At 48.6% G+C, this 18,482-nt stretch overlaps 5 protein-coding genes across 5 annotated transcripts; 1 reads left to right on the top strand and 4 right to left on the bottom strand.

Annotated features, from left to right (window-relative positions):
* Window positions 1-984: 984 nt before the first annotated feature.
* On the top strand, window positions 985-2,157 carry POJ06DRAFT_97587 (Derlin). The gene is made up of 3 exons (XM_056191841.1): window positions 985-1,007; window positions 1,054-1,405; window positions 1,458-2,157. The coding sequence occupies exons 2-3, from the start codon at window positions 1,247-1,249 to the stop codon at window positions 1,956-1,958; spliced, it is 660 nt and encodes a 219-aa protein (XP_056044924.1). The 5' UTR covers window positions 985-1,007; window positions 1,054-1,246; the 3' UTR covers window positions 1,959-2,157.
* Window positions 2,158-4,766, bottom strand: POJ06DRAFT_97588 (uncharacterized protein). Its single transcript, XM_056191842.1, has one exon. It carries the CDS (start codon window positions 4,531-4,533, stop codon window positions 2,356-2,358), a length of 2,178 nt encoding a protein of 725 aa, XP_056044923.1. The 5' UTR covers window positions 4,534-4,766; the 3' UTR covers window positions 2,158-2,355.
* A 2,028-nt stretch (window positions 4,767-6,794) lies between these two features.
* POJ06DRAFT_97568 (uncharacterized protein) lies at window positions 6,795-12,013 on the bottom strand. Its single transcript, XM_056191840.1, has 4 exons — window positions 11,743-12,013; window positions 11,262-11,655; window positions 9,369-11,204; window positions 6,795-9,299 (listed from the first exon to the last, which is right to left on the bottom strand). The coding sequence occupies exons 1-4, from the start codon at window positions 11,875-11,877 to the stop codon at window positions 6,949-6,951; spliced, it is 4,716 nt and encodes a 1,571-aa protein (XP_056044922.1). The 5' UTR covers window positions 11,878-12,013; the 3' UTR covers window positions 6,795-6,948.
* Window positions 12,014-13,088: 1,075 nt separating this feature from the next.
* On the bottom strand, window positions 13,089-16,171 carry POJ06DRAFT_195758 (armadillo-type protein; the record flags this gene model as incomplete). Its single annotated transcript, XM_056185001.1, has 3 exons — window positions 13,089-15,734; window positions 15,795-16,024; window positions 16,087-16,171. The coding sequence occupies 3 exons, from the start codon at window positions 16,169-16,171 to the stop codon at window positions 13,089-13,091; spliced, it is 2,961 nt and encodes a 986-aa protein (XP_056044921.1).
* Window positions 16,172-16,545: 374 nt separating this feature from the next.
* On the bottom strand, window positions 16,546-18,438 carry POJ06DRAFT_251622 (uncharacterized protein). The gene is made up of 3 exons (XM_056187422.1): window positions 18,207-18,438; window positions 17,230-18,147; window positions 16,546-17,171 (listed from the first exon to the last, which is right to left on the bottom strand). Exons 1-3 carry the CDS (start codon window positions 18,250-18,252, stop codon window positions 17,014-17,016), a joined length of 1,122 nt encoding a protein of 373 aa, XP_056044920.1. The 5' UTR covers window positions 18,253-18,438; the 3' UTR covers window positions 16,546-17,013.
* Between the last annotated feature and the right edge of the window lie 44 nt (window positions 18,439-18,482).

Raw genomic sequence — 18,482 nt, 5'->3', positions numbered from 1 at the left:
TTGGATAATTCTCCGAGCACAGGACATCTGGCTTATAGGATTAGTTAATCCGGGCAGTTGAACTTATCCCTGAGGCCCAATTTTTTCCAGCGCGTAATTCCATCCCCGCGAAAATGTCCGCCTAATCCGACAGGGAGATTTACGGACTCGGCGCGCTACGCAGAGATCTGTGGCGCTCGAACAGGTTACGAGCTATTGAAGAGCTATACTTTGGCTGATGGCCCCTTGCATTAATATCCCCGTGTGTGGCCGCAATGTATGATACACATACCACAGAGCCCACGACGCCAGACCATTATTCTTTTGGCTTTTTTAGCACCGGCATGTAACTTATTCTTAATTTGCCAATAACCGCACTCTCCGCGTCTGGGCCTAGATTGCAACGTGAGCGCACTCGTCCGTTGGTGACGCGTTCAGCCACATGCGTAGTCACAACTCTCGGTTGATCGCTGTCGTTCGCCATTACAGTTGAACCTCGATCGTTGGTAAGATGTAATATTTACAGCTACCTCATGTCGGCTTAGCGGAGCACCAAACTTGTTTAGGAATTGCAATCGTTATAACGAATTGATTTCTCACTAAATTTTAGAATTACGGCTATATCGGGGATCGAGTATCGTTATAGCGAGGTTTGACTGTACTAACACACCACTGCTTACTGCCTCTACATACATACGATTAGAAAATTCACACCAGCGAAAACCCATAAACGTGCAGCTAGGTGCCGGTCGAGATAAAACCTTTGCTACTATTCTCAACTTCAGCATCACTAGGAACTACCAGACCTACAAGCTCAAAGCTCAAAATTAAATAGAGTGACCTTGTGCCGAATATAAATGGCATGCGCAATTTGTGGGTTAGGGCATGTCGAGAAGTTGACAGATTACAGCTATTACTGTCCCACACAAGGCCGATTTCTGTGGGAGTGCTATCGAATCGATCGTGATATCGCGTGACAACTCTGTGGCAACATTTGGCACTCAAATCCAGTATCAGTTATAGACAAAGTAAGTAAGAGAATTGGTGCCGTGGATGAGACCGCTAATATGACAGGTTGAAGGTGCTTTTGCAACCGTGTCGTTTACCCAAACGCATCAGCACTTCAGCAGACTGTCGACTACTTCCAAGTTTACCTGCCAAAATATAATATAATGCGATAAATTAGTGGTGGATTCAATTGGGACGCTAATTTCTCAAGACACTTCCCAATCCGACGAGGTCCTGATAGTACCGATTTTCCGAGACCATGGACGCGATTCCGTTTGAAGCGTGGTTCTTCGAGGTACCGCCAGTCACGCGATATTGGACGACAGCGGCCGTCGTGACCTCGATATTGGTCCAATGTGAGGTTATATCGGCGTACCAGCTCTTCTTTTCCTTCCGTACCATGTTCGGGGCGCGTCAGGTATGTCTACGGTCCTACTGCGTGAAGTGGCCAATCCTAATGATGCCTCCAGTACTGGCGTATTCTCACCACATTCCTATACTTCGGTCCGTTATCCCTAGATTTCATCTTCCACATCTTTTTCATGTCTCGATACTCCCGCATGCTCGAGGACAGCTTCTTCCGCAACAATACCCTCGACTTTCTCTGGCTCCTGTTGTACTCGGCCCTCTCGCTGCTCATCCTCTCGCCACTAGTCTCGCTCCCGTTCCTCGGCTCGCCCCTGTCATTCTCCCTAGTCTACATCTGGGCCCGCCGAAACCCGTCCATTCGGCTCTCATTCCTCGGCCTCTTCGTCTTTTCGGCACCGTACCTGCCCTGGGTCCTGTTCGGTTTCTCGCTCATATTGAACAACGCGCTGCCAAAAGGTGACCTGCTCGGCATAGCCGTCGGACACGTGTACTTCTTCTTTGAAGACATTTTCCCGCGCTTGTATGGATACAGGCCGTTAGCGCCGCCGTGGCGGTGGCAGGTTTGGGTGCGACGGAGAAGGCGGCCCGAGCGGACAGAGTAGTTTTGATTCGATGCGAGAAGTAGGTAGAATCCGGCACCAGCTGCGGCGGTAATGTGGCAGAATGGTTTGGAATTGTCATATATGTATATGTAGTATTTACTCTATGCATTTCTGTGATGAGCTGCCACATCTTCTACCGTACCCCACGTACCGTTGCTTGAAGAGAAATAGGTAAGATTATTTGCATCACTCTTGTACAATCTACAAATATTCAGTGATACGTCCAACAACACGTAGTAACAGGTACTGTTCATGTCATCGACACGAAAGCAGATCAAAAATTCCAACCACACTGAAAACCCATTAATCATGCCCTGTCATTAACCACAAAACCCCCATAATTCACCTAAAATCACAAGCAATGGCGACCAAATATACGTCTTTCAATTGCGAGAACCTAATCAAGTCTTTTCTCCTGGCGCTCAATCGAACCCAACCACAACCTTGCCAGGTAGAATGCGGATATGACAATGAAGAAAATCACACCAACAATTCCAAAGAACCACTTCAAATTGTCGACACCGTTACCCGGAACCTTGACGTTCATACCAAACAGGCCGGTAATCAAGTTCAACGGAACAAGAATAGTACCGATAAGAGTGACCTTGGACAACATTTTAGTCACCCGGTTGTTGGAGTGAACAGACTCAACCTGAATCTGTGCGAGATAGTTTGCGTGGGAGCGGGACAGAATCTTCTCGTACGCAGATAAGTTCTGGTACATGGTGACGATATGGTCCTGAATATCACCGAGATACAAGCCAATCTCGCCTTTGGGCGCAACATCCCATTGCTCGTTGCAGCGCTTGGCGAACATCTTGATGACATCAGCCTTTCCAGATAAAAGACGCATGAGCGTCATAACGGTCTTGCGAGCCTCACCAATGCGCTTCAGCATGTCACCGAAATCCGACTCCCGTGCGACAAACACTGAGTCCTCGATGCCATCTGCTTCCTGCTCGATCTCGTGCAGAACAGGGGCGAATCCGTCAGTGATATCGTCGATCAAGGCGTAGCAAATCCAATCGGCCGAAACAGTAACGTAGTCTCTGAGTTGGCGGATGCGACGACGCACATTGGCAGTATGCTGGAACGGCGAAAAATGGAACGACAAGATGCCCTCACGGAACACCACCATGTACATGTTGAGCGGCTCAAGGAACTCCTCGCTGGCTTTGTCATGCTCGAAAGTGCGAAAACAGACGAAGTAGTACGATCTGAACAATTCGACCTTCTCACGCGTTTCCTGAACGCGAATGTCCTCAGTGGTCAAAGGATGGATTCCGAAAGCCTTGGCAAGCATCTTCATCTCCGCGTCGGTAGGATCGAGACAATCAAGCCACCACGTTCCGTTCGCCTTGTCGAAGAGCTGGGTAAACGTCTGCCCTGGCCCAGTCAACAGGCAGATCTCTGGCGCATGGATCGTTTCCTCAGATTCGGAACAGAACAGACTGAATCTGTCGTCCGCGGCAGCAAGACGTGCAGCGACATCAGGAGGAAGCGTCTTGCTCTTCAAATCATCGATTTCGTCGCCATCGGTGGAAAGGATGCGCGGCTTCTCGTCCTCATCGGCAGTAGCAGACACATTGATAACAGTTGCAAGCTTCGGGGCTCCCGCTCCAGCAGTTGGGCGATCAGCAGTACGACCGGTTCCCACGGAGAAAGTCAGACGACGTCCGTACTGCGATCCAAGATCATTGTCAGCACGACGTGTCATCGATGGATACCACTGCTCAAGTCTCTGAGCGGCGGCAAACTCCTCAATTTCGTCAAAATCAATCCCATTAATACGCTGATGCTCGAGATGCATCGGAAAGCAAACATCTTCCTCAGTTTCGTCTTCCGAGTTGACACGAGAGCGAACGGATTCATCGGAATCGGAGTAGGAAGCGCGCGAGGCGCTGTCCTGCTCCTTGGCAAATGCTATGGCTTTTTCCACAGCGCCTTCATGTCCACTGACAGACGACGCTGCACGCGCACGAGCGGGAGGGAGGCCAGCAATAGCATGCGCACCATCAGAAACAATGGGAAGGCGGCTATGAACTTCGTTGGATGGACGACGAGTGCCTTTAGCTCTCCCTCCAGCGTTGGAGCCAGGAGTATTGGGATTAAATGCCGTCTGACGATGGTGACGATGGACAGTAGACGCAGTCGGAGACGAGCCATACTCAAAGGGATTAGTACCGTCAGCGGAAGAAACCGTCGACGGTACCGTGCCATCACCCAGATTAATAACAACCGAACCTCCAGTGCGAATACGAGAAAGAGAAGACCTGCGCCGCGACGTCGTGCGATGAAGAGTGCCTTCATCTTCAGCCTCACCCTCGTAATCGGACTGCTGATCGTAAATCGCCAATTCAGGGGCTGTGGTCGTGGACAAATTAGGACGTGCCGTCGCAGATCCCATCGAGCCGGACGAAACATGAACACCGAGCGGTGCGTTACCAGTGGTCTGAGTACCGTCCGAAAACGAGACACGAATCGGCAAAGTCTCAGGTTGGTTGCGGTGGTCGTAGAGCTCGCTGGAGCTGTTGACAGCGCTGTTGAGAGGAGAATTGGTACGTGACGCTTCCATCGCTACCCCAAGACAGAATTAACATCATGAACCCGAGCTAGCTAGTCGAAATGTACCTTACCTGTAAATATCTAAACTAACGGATGACAAAAAAACGCAACAAATCGCTTGCGAAGATCCGGTAGTAACCGGATAGGTAAAGCGCGAAGGGAGCCAGAGTGAACAAAAATAGAGCCGTCGGAGGCTTGTAAAAGAATAAAAGCCAAAGAAACGTAAAATAAAAAATAAAAAGCAAGTAAAACTTTTTATATCCCTATAAGCGCCCCAATAACCGTAGAAACCTGTCTATATATCCTTCGTAGAAAATAACTCCAACGCCGATCGTATACACCAACTAAATGCTAGTAGCTCTTGCAACAAAACGCAGATCACTCGTACAGTGATCCACGTTAGCTCCAAGCGGTCTGTGAATCTGAACCTTCAAAGTAGATGGATCAGACTGGTACCAGAGATCGGTAGTTAAATTATGGCGGCTTCTTTGATGCCTCGCAGAACCGGAGGCGGCGAAGAACTAGGAATAGGGCTGCCAGATTGTAAAACGCTGAAAAATTGGCGACGGAATATACAGACGCCAACTTGGATAGTCGAAGCAAAAGTTGCAATAGGTGCGAGAACAAATAACACAAGGTGTTGTTGGAAGGAAGTGAGGAAGATGCGAGACGGCGGGAAGATGTAGTTTTGGGCAAGAGCGCGGCAGCAGCCCGGGGGCGAACACGACACCGTTGGGAGGTACGTACAGACCAAAAAAAGACAAGGGGAGGCGAAAATTTTGCCTGCGTTCCCGCGTCCACCCGCGTGGTCCTCGAAATAATAGCGGCTGACGCGTATAATTTTTACAGCACGCACTCAATAGCTACGTAATTCGACTATGGCCGAGTATCCTTGACGAGTTTCTGTATTATCGAACTCGTGCTTGTATCCAAGCCGAAAATATGTCAGGAATATCTAGCGACCTACGGATGGGGCGCTACGATTAGGAGAGGCCAGCCCCCCTGAGGTGATATTTTTCCATATCTTAACACGTGCGTCCAGGCCGACGGCGCACTCCGGTTGGGCTGAACTATACGCTATTGCGAGGCATTTTGAGAGACAAGACATTTTTCACCGCCCTGCGAGCGCCCAACACTAACGCATTCGCGAGAGGCGCATCGCCAGAGTCGAAACTCGATCACAACAGGCATGTGTAGCTCGGTAGTCGCTGAAGATTGGTCAACGAACCAGACGGGCGGCGTGTAGATTCGAGGCCGCGACAGTGGTATCCATTAAAAACGCATACATTAATTCTTTCGCCAGTGAGACTTGATAGCAACAAAACAACACCATCCGTTTGGTTGCCAGAGTGAGGACGATCAGTGGCGCATCTCGCAACTGAGTGCTGCGGCAGCATACTGGCTCACAGGCTACGTTCTAATTTCTAATTTCTGTAGACAGAGAGTGAGCCCTGTCGCTTTTCATCAACTCGTCGCCTCGAAGAACATTCTGTTGGGCGTCAGGCCAACGCGCCCGTGCGGTCTTCTCTGGACCGCATCTGCCAACAGGTCATGACCGTATCATACCGCACCTGTCGGTAAATTCAGAAAGTAAGCGGCGATGCGTTACGGTCCCAAACAGCTGACATAATAATATTAAATTGAGCCAGAAGACGTGTGATATTCTATGTGCTCATGCGTGTTCGCTTCTAATGATCCCTCATATATTCCAAGTATTATTAAAGCTTAGTCTGCTGACACTAATTCCCGCTCAATTCGCGAACAGACTAAAGAATTTGTGCCACACTAAGGATCTGGCAATGCGAGGATGGACCGAGGATGTGACTCACGCTCAGCTGTGACTGGATGCCTGCTGTAGATGAATACTTTTGATTGGAGTGGAGCAAGTAGGATACGGGGTGCTCTCACATCGCATAGCAAATTGCCGGATGTTACACTCCGTTCAGGTTACCGAATTATGGACACCAGTGGTTCTTCATACGAATTGATTTGGTGCCAATCGTCGCATCTACCTTCCTCAGATTTGTGTTCGTGGTTAGCCTCTGCATATTTCCCGATGCCAAGCTATACAATGGACATAATGCTCTGCAGTTTACAATCTCATTCGCTCGATTCATTGAACTAGCGTTACCAGTCTACGCTTTCTTAATCCATAATCGTTACAAGAGAATAAATATCACCACTAACTACATTGTCCAACCAAATAATTAACCAGTCTATAGCAAGCCCCATGTATAACCCAACAGATTTGTATACCTTTCCTCCGACTCGAAAACCAACAAAGTCTATAAACCAAAACCTGAAAAACCTAAATCTACAAAATGTCTATCGCAGTCTAAATTTTGTCATCACCCTTTTTGTCTTATCCATTCTACCAAATCGCAGACATAACACAAAACACACAAACGCAGAAAATACAGGCAAATCACGGCCCGTAACCTTCCTCGGCAACGTCGTGCTCACAGACGATTCTGAGGAACGCCTGCTCCAAGCTCGCCTGTGAAACGGCGTAGTACACAACGCCAATGCTCTCCTTATCCTCCTCAATAGTCTGGAAGATCTCTGACACGCGGAGATTTCGCTGGCCCATGCCGTTCGTGGTCTGGACAGAAATCTTGACCTGGCCGTGGTACATCTTGTCCTCGACGCGGATGCCATGGCCACTGAATCGCTTCTCCGCCCATCTGACAATGTCCATCATCTGCTCGTCGGTGCAGTTAATGCCATCCTGATGAACAAGGTGAAGGTAATATGCGTCACCATAACGTGCCCGCAGTCCGTCACTAGTGCCAACAGCAAGGAGATTCTTCGCGAGAATGCCAGCACGCGAGCAGAGAGCGTCAGCCTCCTCCATAGAGTGCGTCGTAAGGACAATACTTCGTCCCGCAGAAACGTTTGCAAGAGTGCGCCACATGATGCGCTTACTAGCCGCGTCCATACCAGACGAAGGTTCATCGAGAAGCAACACCGAAGGGTTCGCCATGAGCGCGATACCCAGAGAGAGCTTTCGTCTGTTACCACCGGACAGCTTGGCGGCCATCCGGGTAGAGAACCTGGTCAATCCAACAGCGCGCACAAGAGCATTCACATTGTGTGTGATATTGCCACCTTTCAATCCCCGAAGCTTGGCGTAGAATGTCAATGTCTCGAGTACGTTCATCTGATCAATCGCATCGAACTGTGGACAAACACCGAGATGAGTTCTAGCATGCGCACGATTCTCGTCCACCGACACATCTTCGACGTACACTCCACCAGCTGACGGATTAATTTCGCCGCGGATCATGTTGAAAGTGGTAGACTTGCCAGCACCGTTGGGTCCCAACAATGCGAAACATTCGCCTCTTGCGACACCAAACGAAACATCCTCGACCGCCACATGCTTGCCGAATCGTTTAGACAGATGCACAACCCGTAATCCGTCGCTTCCGTCCGGATTCTCAACCCGCTCAATCTCCTTAACCAGATCGTCATCCAGAAGAGCAGCCCTCTTCTCAGCGTCGGGGAGCGTGAATTTTCCCTGCAGACGAAGACGGAATCGGCCGGAGTCCCACCAGACAAGAACACCGTAGTAGATAGCAGACTGTGCAATGAGATAGAGGATTGGCCCTCCGAAGGCTCTAATGTCGCCGTAGTACGAAAATTCCACTTCGCCATCGCACATTGATGTGAACAAATTCAACGATAAGAACAACGCCTTGATCAGATTCGGCATTGGCGCCACCGTCGCCAGGGCAAAGTGAACTTGATCGATAATCAGATCCGTTTTCAAAGCAGGGGCGAACGTGTTCACAGCCAAATAAGCAATCAAGTACACCAAGAAATAGATGCACTGGAATGCAGCCGTAATTGCAAAGGCGGCCAGCTGAGTTGACGCTACAAGCGAGATCACGAAAGCCAAAAGAATCGAAGCCACTCCATACAGGAACATGACAATGAAAAGATATCCCAGCCCGTACCAGTATGGATTCGTACTCGCAAAGATAAGAACGCAAACGATCGACCCGATTAGCACCAGGACCATGTCGAACAGGAGATAAGCAGTCCACAGTGGGACAACTCGCAAACCGTTGGAATAGTGCAATGCGCGGACTCGCTGGATGCGCTCCATAGTGGGGTACAACGCAGCAAATGCGGGGAAAGCACCCATAGCCAGGCAAAAGTATATAACAAACTGTAACGAATCTCCCATTTGTGGAATCCACGGGAACTGAAACGGTGAGTAGTCCGTGACAATGAGAGCGTTACCCTGGCCACGAACGTTGTCCAGTACATTCAATGCCAAAGGACCTGTGATAACACCGGGGCCATTGACACGGAAAGCAATTGTAGGTGGATCGACAAACACACCGCCAGGGTTAATCGTGGAATAATTAACGGCAATTGCATACAGAAATTCCTCGATAGTACTGACGAGTGTAACATTGTTGATCAAACTAGTGTAGTTCATGACCTGGGCGGCAGTCTCATTGTACATTCCATCATATTGACCCGCGGCAAGGAGATACGGCTCAATGAGGCCAGCGGCAGTTGCGGAATCCACTGGTGAAGGTCCCGCGAGAACATGATATGTCATATTAAGGTTTGTCGGGGCCAAATCTCTAAAGGTCTGCTCGGCAACGTTGTCCTGTATCAAACAAGATCCGCCGGGATAGTCTCGTATGAAAATCATAGTGATTCCCCCAACTATGATTGGAAGGAATAGAATTCCAAGTATAGGCAACGGATGACGTCGAGCGACGATAATACGTTTCCAAATCATGGTCCAAATTTGTCCTACAAAGTCTTCTGTCAGTATACCTACACAAAGATCTCGAGGCAATGCCGTCAGAGACAAGATCCTACCTCTGAGACCAACGATCTTTCCGACTTTCAGATCCAGCCCATCCTTCAACAACGGCTTCTCCGACAAGGAGGAAGTTTCGCTGTAACTCTCCAGGGCGCCGTAGGAAGACGGCATTTTCTTCTCGAGCAACTCGTCCTCCTTGAACAACACATCATTCTCGTCCAACAATTCCTGAATTTCACTATCCGAATCCGCAACCAGTTTCAAGAACACATCTTCCAACTGTGGTCCAGACACACGGAGCTCCTTATGGCCGGCGCGCTCAAGCCGAGTGACTAACTCAGTAACCTGCGAACCATTTGCTGCTTCGTAAACCATCTCACGACCGGAACCGGGAGTAATCGAGAACACACGATAGCCGTTTCCGAATCCTTCCTTGAGCTCAAGCGGGGATCCCGCAGCCCTGAGGACACCACGAGCAACAATCGCAATATGATCGGCCAACAAATCAGCCTCGTCAAGAAAGTGTGTAGTGAGAACTAGTGACCGCTCGCCCCGAGACGAGAGTAAAATATCCCAGATACGTCGTCTAGAGAGAGGGTCAAGACCAGACGAGACCTCGTCCACACAGCAGACCTTCGATCCACCGACAAACATCACGGCAAGCTGCAGTTTCCGTTTCTGTCCACCTGAAAGATTCTTGGACAGAAACTTGCGCTTAGGCAATAAATCGCATTGTTGAATTAACTCACGGACTTCGTCACCAAGGGACGAGATCGAGCTGCCCTTAACACGCCCCCAGACACGAATATGTTCTTCGACAGTGAGCTCGTCCCAAAGAACATTCTTCTGAGGACAAATACCAAGAGAAGTAGTGTTGCCGAAAACAATGCTACCCTCTGTCGGTCGCTGAATGCCAGCTATCATTTCAAGAGTGGTTGTCTTTCCTGCACCATTCGCGCCGAGCAAGCAGGAGATTTCACCATGCCGAAACGACACGTTCAAATCGTCGACTGCAACGACCGGATGGAGATTCTTACCGCCATGAAACAGACTGCTAAATGAGAACGGATGGTAGATTTTCGACACATGCCTGATTGACAAGGCATTGGTCGGGTCAGGTACAGCTGCCGCAGTACGAGAGTGAGTGCCATAAAGGAGACGCTCCAGTAGCATGGCCAAGAAAAAATACAATGGAATCTGAATAATGGCGCCAATCCAAAAGACCCAGGGTGCGACCATTCCAGTTGGAGGAATCTCCGTCATCGAAAGAGGGAGGACTGCCCGTTCAAATCGAGCATTTGTCTGCATATAGTACACGTAGTTCATCGGCGGAAAAATGATTCCAAGTGCCGCAGTAGTTGTACTATCCTCCGGATGCAAGGTTGACTGCACAGTTGTCATGATCGCAAGCAAGACACAAATACCAGTGGAAATGATACCGGACAGTTGAGCTTGGCGGAAAGGCTGAGACAAGAAAAGTGACCATGACACATTTGCAAATCCATTCAGAATATGGAATATAACAATTGTGGCAATATTGGTATTATAGAACATCGTGTTTCCCACGGCAATACCGATCATGACCCATCCAGGAAGATATAGAGCAGAGTACGAAACGAAGAATGCAAGATGGCGCGCCACTTTTGCGCATCCCATGCTCTCAAGCAGAGTCGATAATCCCTGCTCACGCTCGTAAGCCACAACACCGCAAAGGTGGTAGACAATGCCAATGATGGCAATGAACATTGCTGGCGACATGTACATGATAAGAACCGACATATACCGAACGCGGATATCCTGCTCGTGCTCCTCCTGGCTTCGTGAAGTGTAAGCCACAACATCAGGGGCATCATTTGTCTGATCCAGTCCAAGAATCGCGGAGTCAACAGCCCCTACATGCAATCAGCACCAACTTCAGCTACTAAATTTCGTACAAGACAAATACGCACACTGCACAGGTAGTAAATATCGCTCCACATCACTCGTATGGTCGTCAACTTTGACTCTGAAAAGACCAGCATCAGCACGAAGAGTATAGTTGTACACACGATTATCCGGGTCGTAGTTATTCCATTGAACCGCACCGATACAATTTGAAGAGCCTCTCAAGTTTTGCTTGCAAACTGTCAAAAGTTCCAATGGGTCGTCCAGCTCGATCACCTGTTCCGGAGGAACGCCATATGTCACGTTCATCATCAGCATTCGAACCTCCGGGGTAACTGTACCATTTTCCATCAAATAAACAAAATCTCTATCGCCGATCGCCTCTGCCAACGGACGAATCGGAGCTGGATCAGCAACTCCATATGTAGCAGCAGGAACGAATAGATTTCGAGCGTAGCCCTACAGTATACGCATTAATACACACCCTTCGGACGACAGCGCCAGGCACTTGATCTATTGAAGAACATAATACCAGCTCAGACTTACCAAAATCCACATAAACACAACTGGGAACACAAAAGCGCGAAAGAATGTCCAGAACCATGTTCTCCGGAACACCAACGCGCTTTTAGAACAGAGGGCTGCAGTTTGGCGTAGGACGGCTGACTGTGAGATCGTCATGGTCGACGATGTTCAACTGCGAAGAAACAGACACGAACAGTCTAATGATAGATTATTGTATCAAATGGCTCCACAGCCGAAGACCAGTTCTACCTGGACACCAAGTCGCTTGTGTGACGACAGAGAAGGTTCCCCGATAACCGGTCTGCTACCAAAATATCAACGCCGCCATCTAGTTCACAGCGGTATCTACCAGATCGGCGGGGATCCTTCGATAGATAACGATGGTGTGCCTTTAACTGTTAAAAGTTAGTGCAATATTTTTCTGAACCTTACTCTGGGCGACGTCGCCAATCGTTGACTAATATGTCTTATCTTATTAAAGTTAGATTGAAACTTAGATGACATTTCGCCACGACTCGAAGTATTAGCTGGTTTGCAGTTGATATTTCTATTTTAGAGGCGTTGGCGTGCCGAAATTTCCGTAAGGCAGCGAGGCGACGAGCAATCCAGCCTCTCATCAGACGATGACAGCTACGACTTGGCAGACGATTCAGCAAATGGTTCATAGAAGAATCGTTGTCCAGTTAGACTCAATACCAAGAGTTGTTAGTCCTCATTTCTCGTCAAGGGATATATGAGCCAGCTATACTATCCGAAATTAAAAGCCCAAAAATTGCAGGTAGCTTCGAGATTAAACGTGTGACACAAAATGATACAGTAGCATTATTATACTGAATATCTGTTAGGAAAATATCAAATATTACAAAAAGAAATATTACATAACTATATAAATCCAACACTTAATATATAACCTCAACAAGTCTTGTTGCACTTCTTCAACATCAAAATCAAGCATATAGCTAGTGCAATAATATATAAATGTCAAATAATCAAAAACTTCGCATATTCACAAAAGAAATCCGCAATATATTTATATAGAAGATAGCCGAGAGAACAGGAATCCATCATTACACACTGAGAAAATTGTACATGGAGGAGCGCAAATAGAACAAAAGTGTAAACGTATAACACAAAATAAATATATGTAAGACTAATCAGGAATAGCACAAAAAAGTCAAATTGCTAATCTTAAATCATGCAACCAAGGAACACGCATAACACAAAGTACGATTGTTTTCTCTATATCCACGATAAAGAAAATATAGAACGTGAGATAAGGGCAAATAACAAATAATAAGCGAAAGTGCAAAATAGAATATTGATCAAACCCAGCGAAAACCAATGTCATTTCAAGCATCCATTGAATCTCAAGCACTGGCCTGCTCTTCCTTTTTAATCTCCTGAGATGTATTGCTGGTAAAGCTGCTCTCATATGATCTCCCGCCATCCTCCGTCGACGAAGGAGAGGCGGGATTCGTATCGTCGCTGGATGGGTTAGCTTGAGTCGAGACCTCGGCTGATGATGCGTTAGGCGTTGTAGCGTCAGACTTCGATGGCACATCACCTGACTTGCGTGGAAGGCTAGCATGTTCAGCATTTTTAGATGCAGACGACGGCCGCGTTGGGCTCGTCACCTGCTTCTCCTCACCAGACAGATACATCAGCTTCTCAATGGAAACCAAATGCTTGCCATAAGAGTACTTCTTCAGAGCCTGCAGATGTGGCATAATCTTGGATACCAGATTGTCCCTTTGTTGTCCGTCGGTCACGTCAAGGAGCTTCTGAATGACATAATTTGCAAACTGATCTTTCATCATGGCAGTAAGCGGCAGTGAACCATCAGGCCGCTGTCTCAAAATCTCATCGATAACCGATTGTCGCTGCCGACTGTCACCATAAACAATGCACTTCTCGACAACATTCGACGCAAACTTGTGCTTAGAGAATTGCAAGACATTGTCCTTCACAACCACAATGATCTTTTCACGATCTTCGGGCTTGCCGCGCTCAATTACATGCTGAATCACATAATTGCCGTACTGATCCTGAACCAGGTACGAGGTATACGAATGAAGCTCTTGCAAGATAGCAGCTTGAGCGTCATCATCGCAGTGCTCCAGCATCCGCTGAATGACGCGACAGCCATAAGGATGTGTTGCCAACTCATAGACCTGTTGATTAAATGCCCGAATTATAAACTCGATATGTTCCGCAGGTACACGCTCAATAGCCTTTTGGATGACGTGATTACCATTCTGATCCTTAACACATCGCAAAACATGCCCTTCAAGCTCTTTTACCAGCTTCGCCTGCTGTTCAACAAGAACATGCTCAATCGCTTTCTGTACGACACGGCAACCGTACATTTGCAGCGACAGAGTGATGATATGACCTTCCATTTGTTTCGCCAAGATAGTTTTTTGCATCTGATTGCCATGCTCAAAAAATTTCTGGATAACATAGTTGCCAAAAACATCCGTCATTAACTGCAAGGAATTTGCTCGAATCTCGTTAAAAATCGTCTCTTTCTCATCACTATTGGCAGTCTCTAGACGTTGCTGGATGAATCGTGAGCCGTGTTGATCGCCACTGAACTCGACGACATGCCCATATATATCCTTAAGCTCATACTTCTTTCCTTTGCTACTTCGGAACTCCTCTAAAAGAGCGGAGCGAACACCATGAGGGAAATCGTCACTAGAAGCCGCAGACACCGGGGCAGCGATGGCAACACTCGTTCTCCGAGAAACAGAAGGATTCGGTGACACCGACGAACCAGCCGACGGTACACGTACTCCGGCAGAGAACGGAGACGATGCAGGATACTCGAAACTTGGTGCCTGAGCTCTGTAAAGGCCAGTGACTGGCGCTTGTGGCTTAACTCCAGCGGCGATCGAGGGTTGTGACGGTAGAGGATTCTGTGTAGAGATAGGTCTATACTTTTTACCATCTGGAGCAGGCTGAATCTTCGGTACTCCACGAGGTTGATGAGCCAGAACAGGTGCTTTAGGGCCGTTAGGACTCATCCCAGGTCCGTAGTACGAAGGGCTCATTGTGCGACGACGATAGTCAACTTGGGGTTCCACGGGTGACAGGTTGCCGCGCGAATAGAGGCGCGGATTTCGGAATTCTTGCAATGGATCGGGCAACCCTGCTACATGCGATTGAGATGGCTGCGGTCCACCATAAGATAAATCGTAGTCAGAAATTGAATGGGACGCCTGGTGGGGTGTCATGCGCCCATAATATCTGTCATCGTTACTACCCCACATAGACTGCCGAGACGCAACTGGATAACTATCGGACGGAGTATAGTGCTGTTGTGGGACCGGCGAAGTATACGAAGACGAGGATGAGAACGACGGAAAAGGCGACGACGTAACGGATGGTGGGGACATCATTCGCCTCCGTTCTTCATAGCCGGATTCGTATACCGATGATGGGGGGGATTCCATTTGTAGCGCTTTAAAATTTGCAAACAGCTCTGCTTCTCTGGTCACCTCAGCGATAGACTTTCTTTCTCGGAATTGAGCAGAGAACGCACTTTGCGGATATGGGTTCTGTATGTGCGTACCACTTCCACTGGAGATAGAGCTGTTTACCACTGCCGTGTGCAGGCTATTATATATCGGTGGAGTTGAGTTCGACCTAGACGGCACGTTGTCATCATCCGCCAGTGACTGTGACGTGTGCGACAAGGCTGGAGATATTGCAGACTCATGGCCACGGGAAGCAGTCGATCCGCGATGCTGCTGCGCAAAGTCCCCTCGGACTATTTGGTCGTCATCGCCTTCTGCAGCGCCCACCAGCGACGCGTACGAGGCGCCGAAAGGAGGAAACTGAGATGGCGGTGGCTGTGAGAGAATTGCCGCATGCAATGACGATGGGGACCGAATGTCCATGAGCAATCCAGACCCTCCGTTGGATGCTTGCGACTGAGTCGAACCAAATGAGGATCCAGGTCGTGGCCGCGGTGATAAAAAGAACGATGATTCTCGCGGTGATTCAGAACGCTATTAATGTTAGACTTCCTTACGCCCAGTGCAATAATCCAAAAGAAATTCAACCCATACATCGAGCTCAGCAGGTAGCTTCCGCATTCCCACAGGAGACATACTGGGGTTCTCGATTGTAGGGGCCCACAGGGGCGAGCGCGACGACGAAGAATTTGACGTCCAGGGCCGTAGATCAAGGTCAATTTCTCGTTCAGACGCAGCGGACGCGGTAGTAGCTGTGCCTGGAGCAGGTATGGGCACTGTTCCGGATAGAGGCGATGCATGTGGGGCATGGGGAGACAGGTCATCTTGACGCGAAAGGTAAGCAGGCGCATTGAGCCGAGAGATAAGTGCATCTAAATTCACATACCTGGTCTCCGAGATGAAGACTCGGACGCAAAGGTTGACGACATTTGGGAAGCACCCCACACGCCCCAATTGGCATTGGCAGCCATTGTTCGAGGTTCCAGGGCACGAGCACGGCTAAGCAAAGTTGGGACGCATCTGGGAAGGGAGTCGAATCGGCGACGGTAACTCAAAAGGCAATTATGGCACGAAAATGTTAAACGCAGCTGGCCAGTCTTAAGATACGACCAGATCGGGCGATGGGATGCGTGAAAGGAATGGCGACTACTGTTTGTATATCCCACTGTCCGCAGGGTAGCAAGTCTGCGGCGGCGATGATGGGGCGAGGATGATGGAGCTTTTGCGTTTGGCTGCGCCCGTCGCACAGGGTCGGGAACCGATAGGCGGAATGCACGTGATTTATTGCGCCTGTGCGTGTTCAAGTTGTTACTTGTATCAAATCTCCACTACGCATCGAGTCCCACCGGATTCCATCCAGGCAAGACCGTCAAGCTCGCCTGCCACAGCGCTCAGGTTGCCTGTGTCTGCATACTCTCTAATCTGATTCGCCATTCGCGGTGTATACCATAACCCGGCGCAATACCGACCGCGAATAGGGCTAGGGCATGCGTCGTGCGTAATTGGTCCATACGACTGTCATACCTTTGGCTATGAGAAGCCATCCAAAGTTAGCAACAATCTCTTGTCAATCCTTGTCGACTTCAGATCTAAGATATAAATATAAGGAAAACCAGTACGCGATAGTAATGCGACCTTTGTCATTAGTTGCCCACATCATAAGACGAATATTTACGCCCCCGATCACCAATTCCCGTATGCCATTACATCCATATTCAAGCAACTATTTACACTCTAAAATTCCGTTTATGCAAAAAGTAACTCCGATACGCTTTGAACACCATTAGAGTCATAGCCCAGGCAAACTTGACCATCAAGACATGTACAATACGTCAGTCTCACTAACGTTTTCTGGCTTTCTAGAGCCAGTAGTGCTTGCGGTTACCGCAGTGGCTGACTTTAGATGCTGCTCAGTTTCATTCCGATAGGATAAAGCTGTTAGGATGAGCGCCGCGACGACTCCAATTGTGACTAGAGACATCCCATTAGCCACACATCCACTGCCTATGTGGATCGCTAAAATACTCACATAATCCTCGCCTCGTCGTTTGCCAGCGTAATGCTTCAACCTCAGATCTCAAATCAGACTGAATTGCAATAGTAATCCGATTATTTAACTCTTGAATCTGAAGTTCTGTAGCCCTGGAATCGATCTTGGTCGCGTTCTTCCGCTCATTGAGTTCCATACTAACGTCATTTTTCATGTAATCAATCTCCTCTTCAAAAAGTCTCTGCAATACCAGGGATTCCCGCTGTAGGGCTGACGTTTCTGTCTGGGCCAACAGCGCCTGGCTTTTGCGATTGTTCTGAATCTCGGTTCGCAACTCTGAGCAAGCAGCATCGAATAAATAGGCTTCGTTCTCCATTTCAGCCGAAGACAAGTATGTTTCCTTGGCCCGAACGAGCTCTTCAGTTAGCAACCCGCGCATACACTTCATCAACACTTTAGCCTGATCGTCAGTGAAGCCTGCCCTATGCAACTGGCTGAAAATATGATAGGTGTCGAAATAGTGGGGATATCTCATGCCAGAAGGTGCTACTGTTAAGCTCGTGGTGAAACTAGTTCCCCCACTGTCGTCCCCTCCTCCCGTTGATGTATGTCGATCTTGCTCATCGTCGTGTGCTCGCCCAGTGTTGTTCGGATCGTCATGCCCTTTCTGCCCGTTGTCATTTGCCCCTACTTCGGCCCATAGCACGTTTTCCCCTTGCATCTTGAGTGATTTTAAGTGAGACGACAATAACGGATCGCTAATATTGGAATGATTCCCACTGGTGCTATTACTACTGCTACTTCCTTGCCCTGAGTTTGACTGTAAGGCAGTTCCGCTTGGACCGTTCATTGGAGGGAGCAGTAGTGGTACATGGTTCCGCTGTCGGATGCCGGTATGCAGACTGTATGTGGGTGCACAAGTCCCTTTGATAGTAGTTCCATTTGGCCTTTGAACAGCTTCGAATAACGTTAGAGCCTTTCATTTGATGAAAACAGAAATACCCTGCGTAACTTACGCGAAGGCACTCGAAGCGACCATCCACTTTGGTACCTTCGGATCATGATCTCGAAACGTCAGATTCCCAGATTTGTGCACAAATGACAAATATGGTCCTGGTAACTTCCTAAACTGGTAGAAACACTTCGCGTTGCTATTACGCTCCTAAAGCGTGTAGAAACAGAAATCATGCGGGGCAACCTTTGACCGCGGGTGGCAGAGTGGTTACTTAATCGCTGACGGAATCAAGGGTTCGCTACCTTGTCGCCAAATAGGCTGCAGCGACCCCGGCATA

This window comes from Lipomyces tetrasporus, assembly GCF_029532465.1.
Source record: "Lipomyces tetrasporus strain NRRL Y-64009 chromosome Unknown POJ06scaffold_4, whole genome shotgun sequence".
In the NCBI taxonomy this organism is placed as follows: domain Eukaryota; kingdom Fungi; phylum Ascomycota; class Lipomycetes; order Lipomycetales; family Lipomycetaceae; genus Lipomyces; species Lipomyces tetrasporus.
The sequence above is the reverse complement of the archived record's forward strand: the minus strand, read 5'-3'. Positions and strand labels throughout refer to the sequence as shown.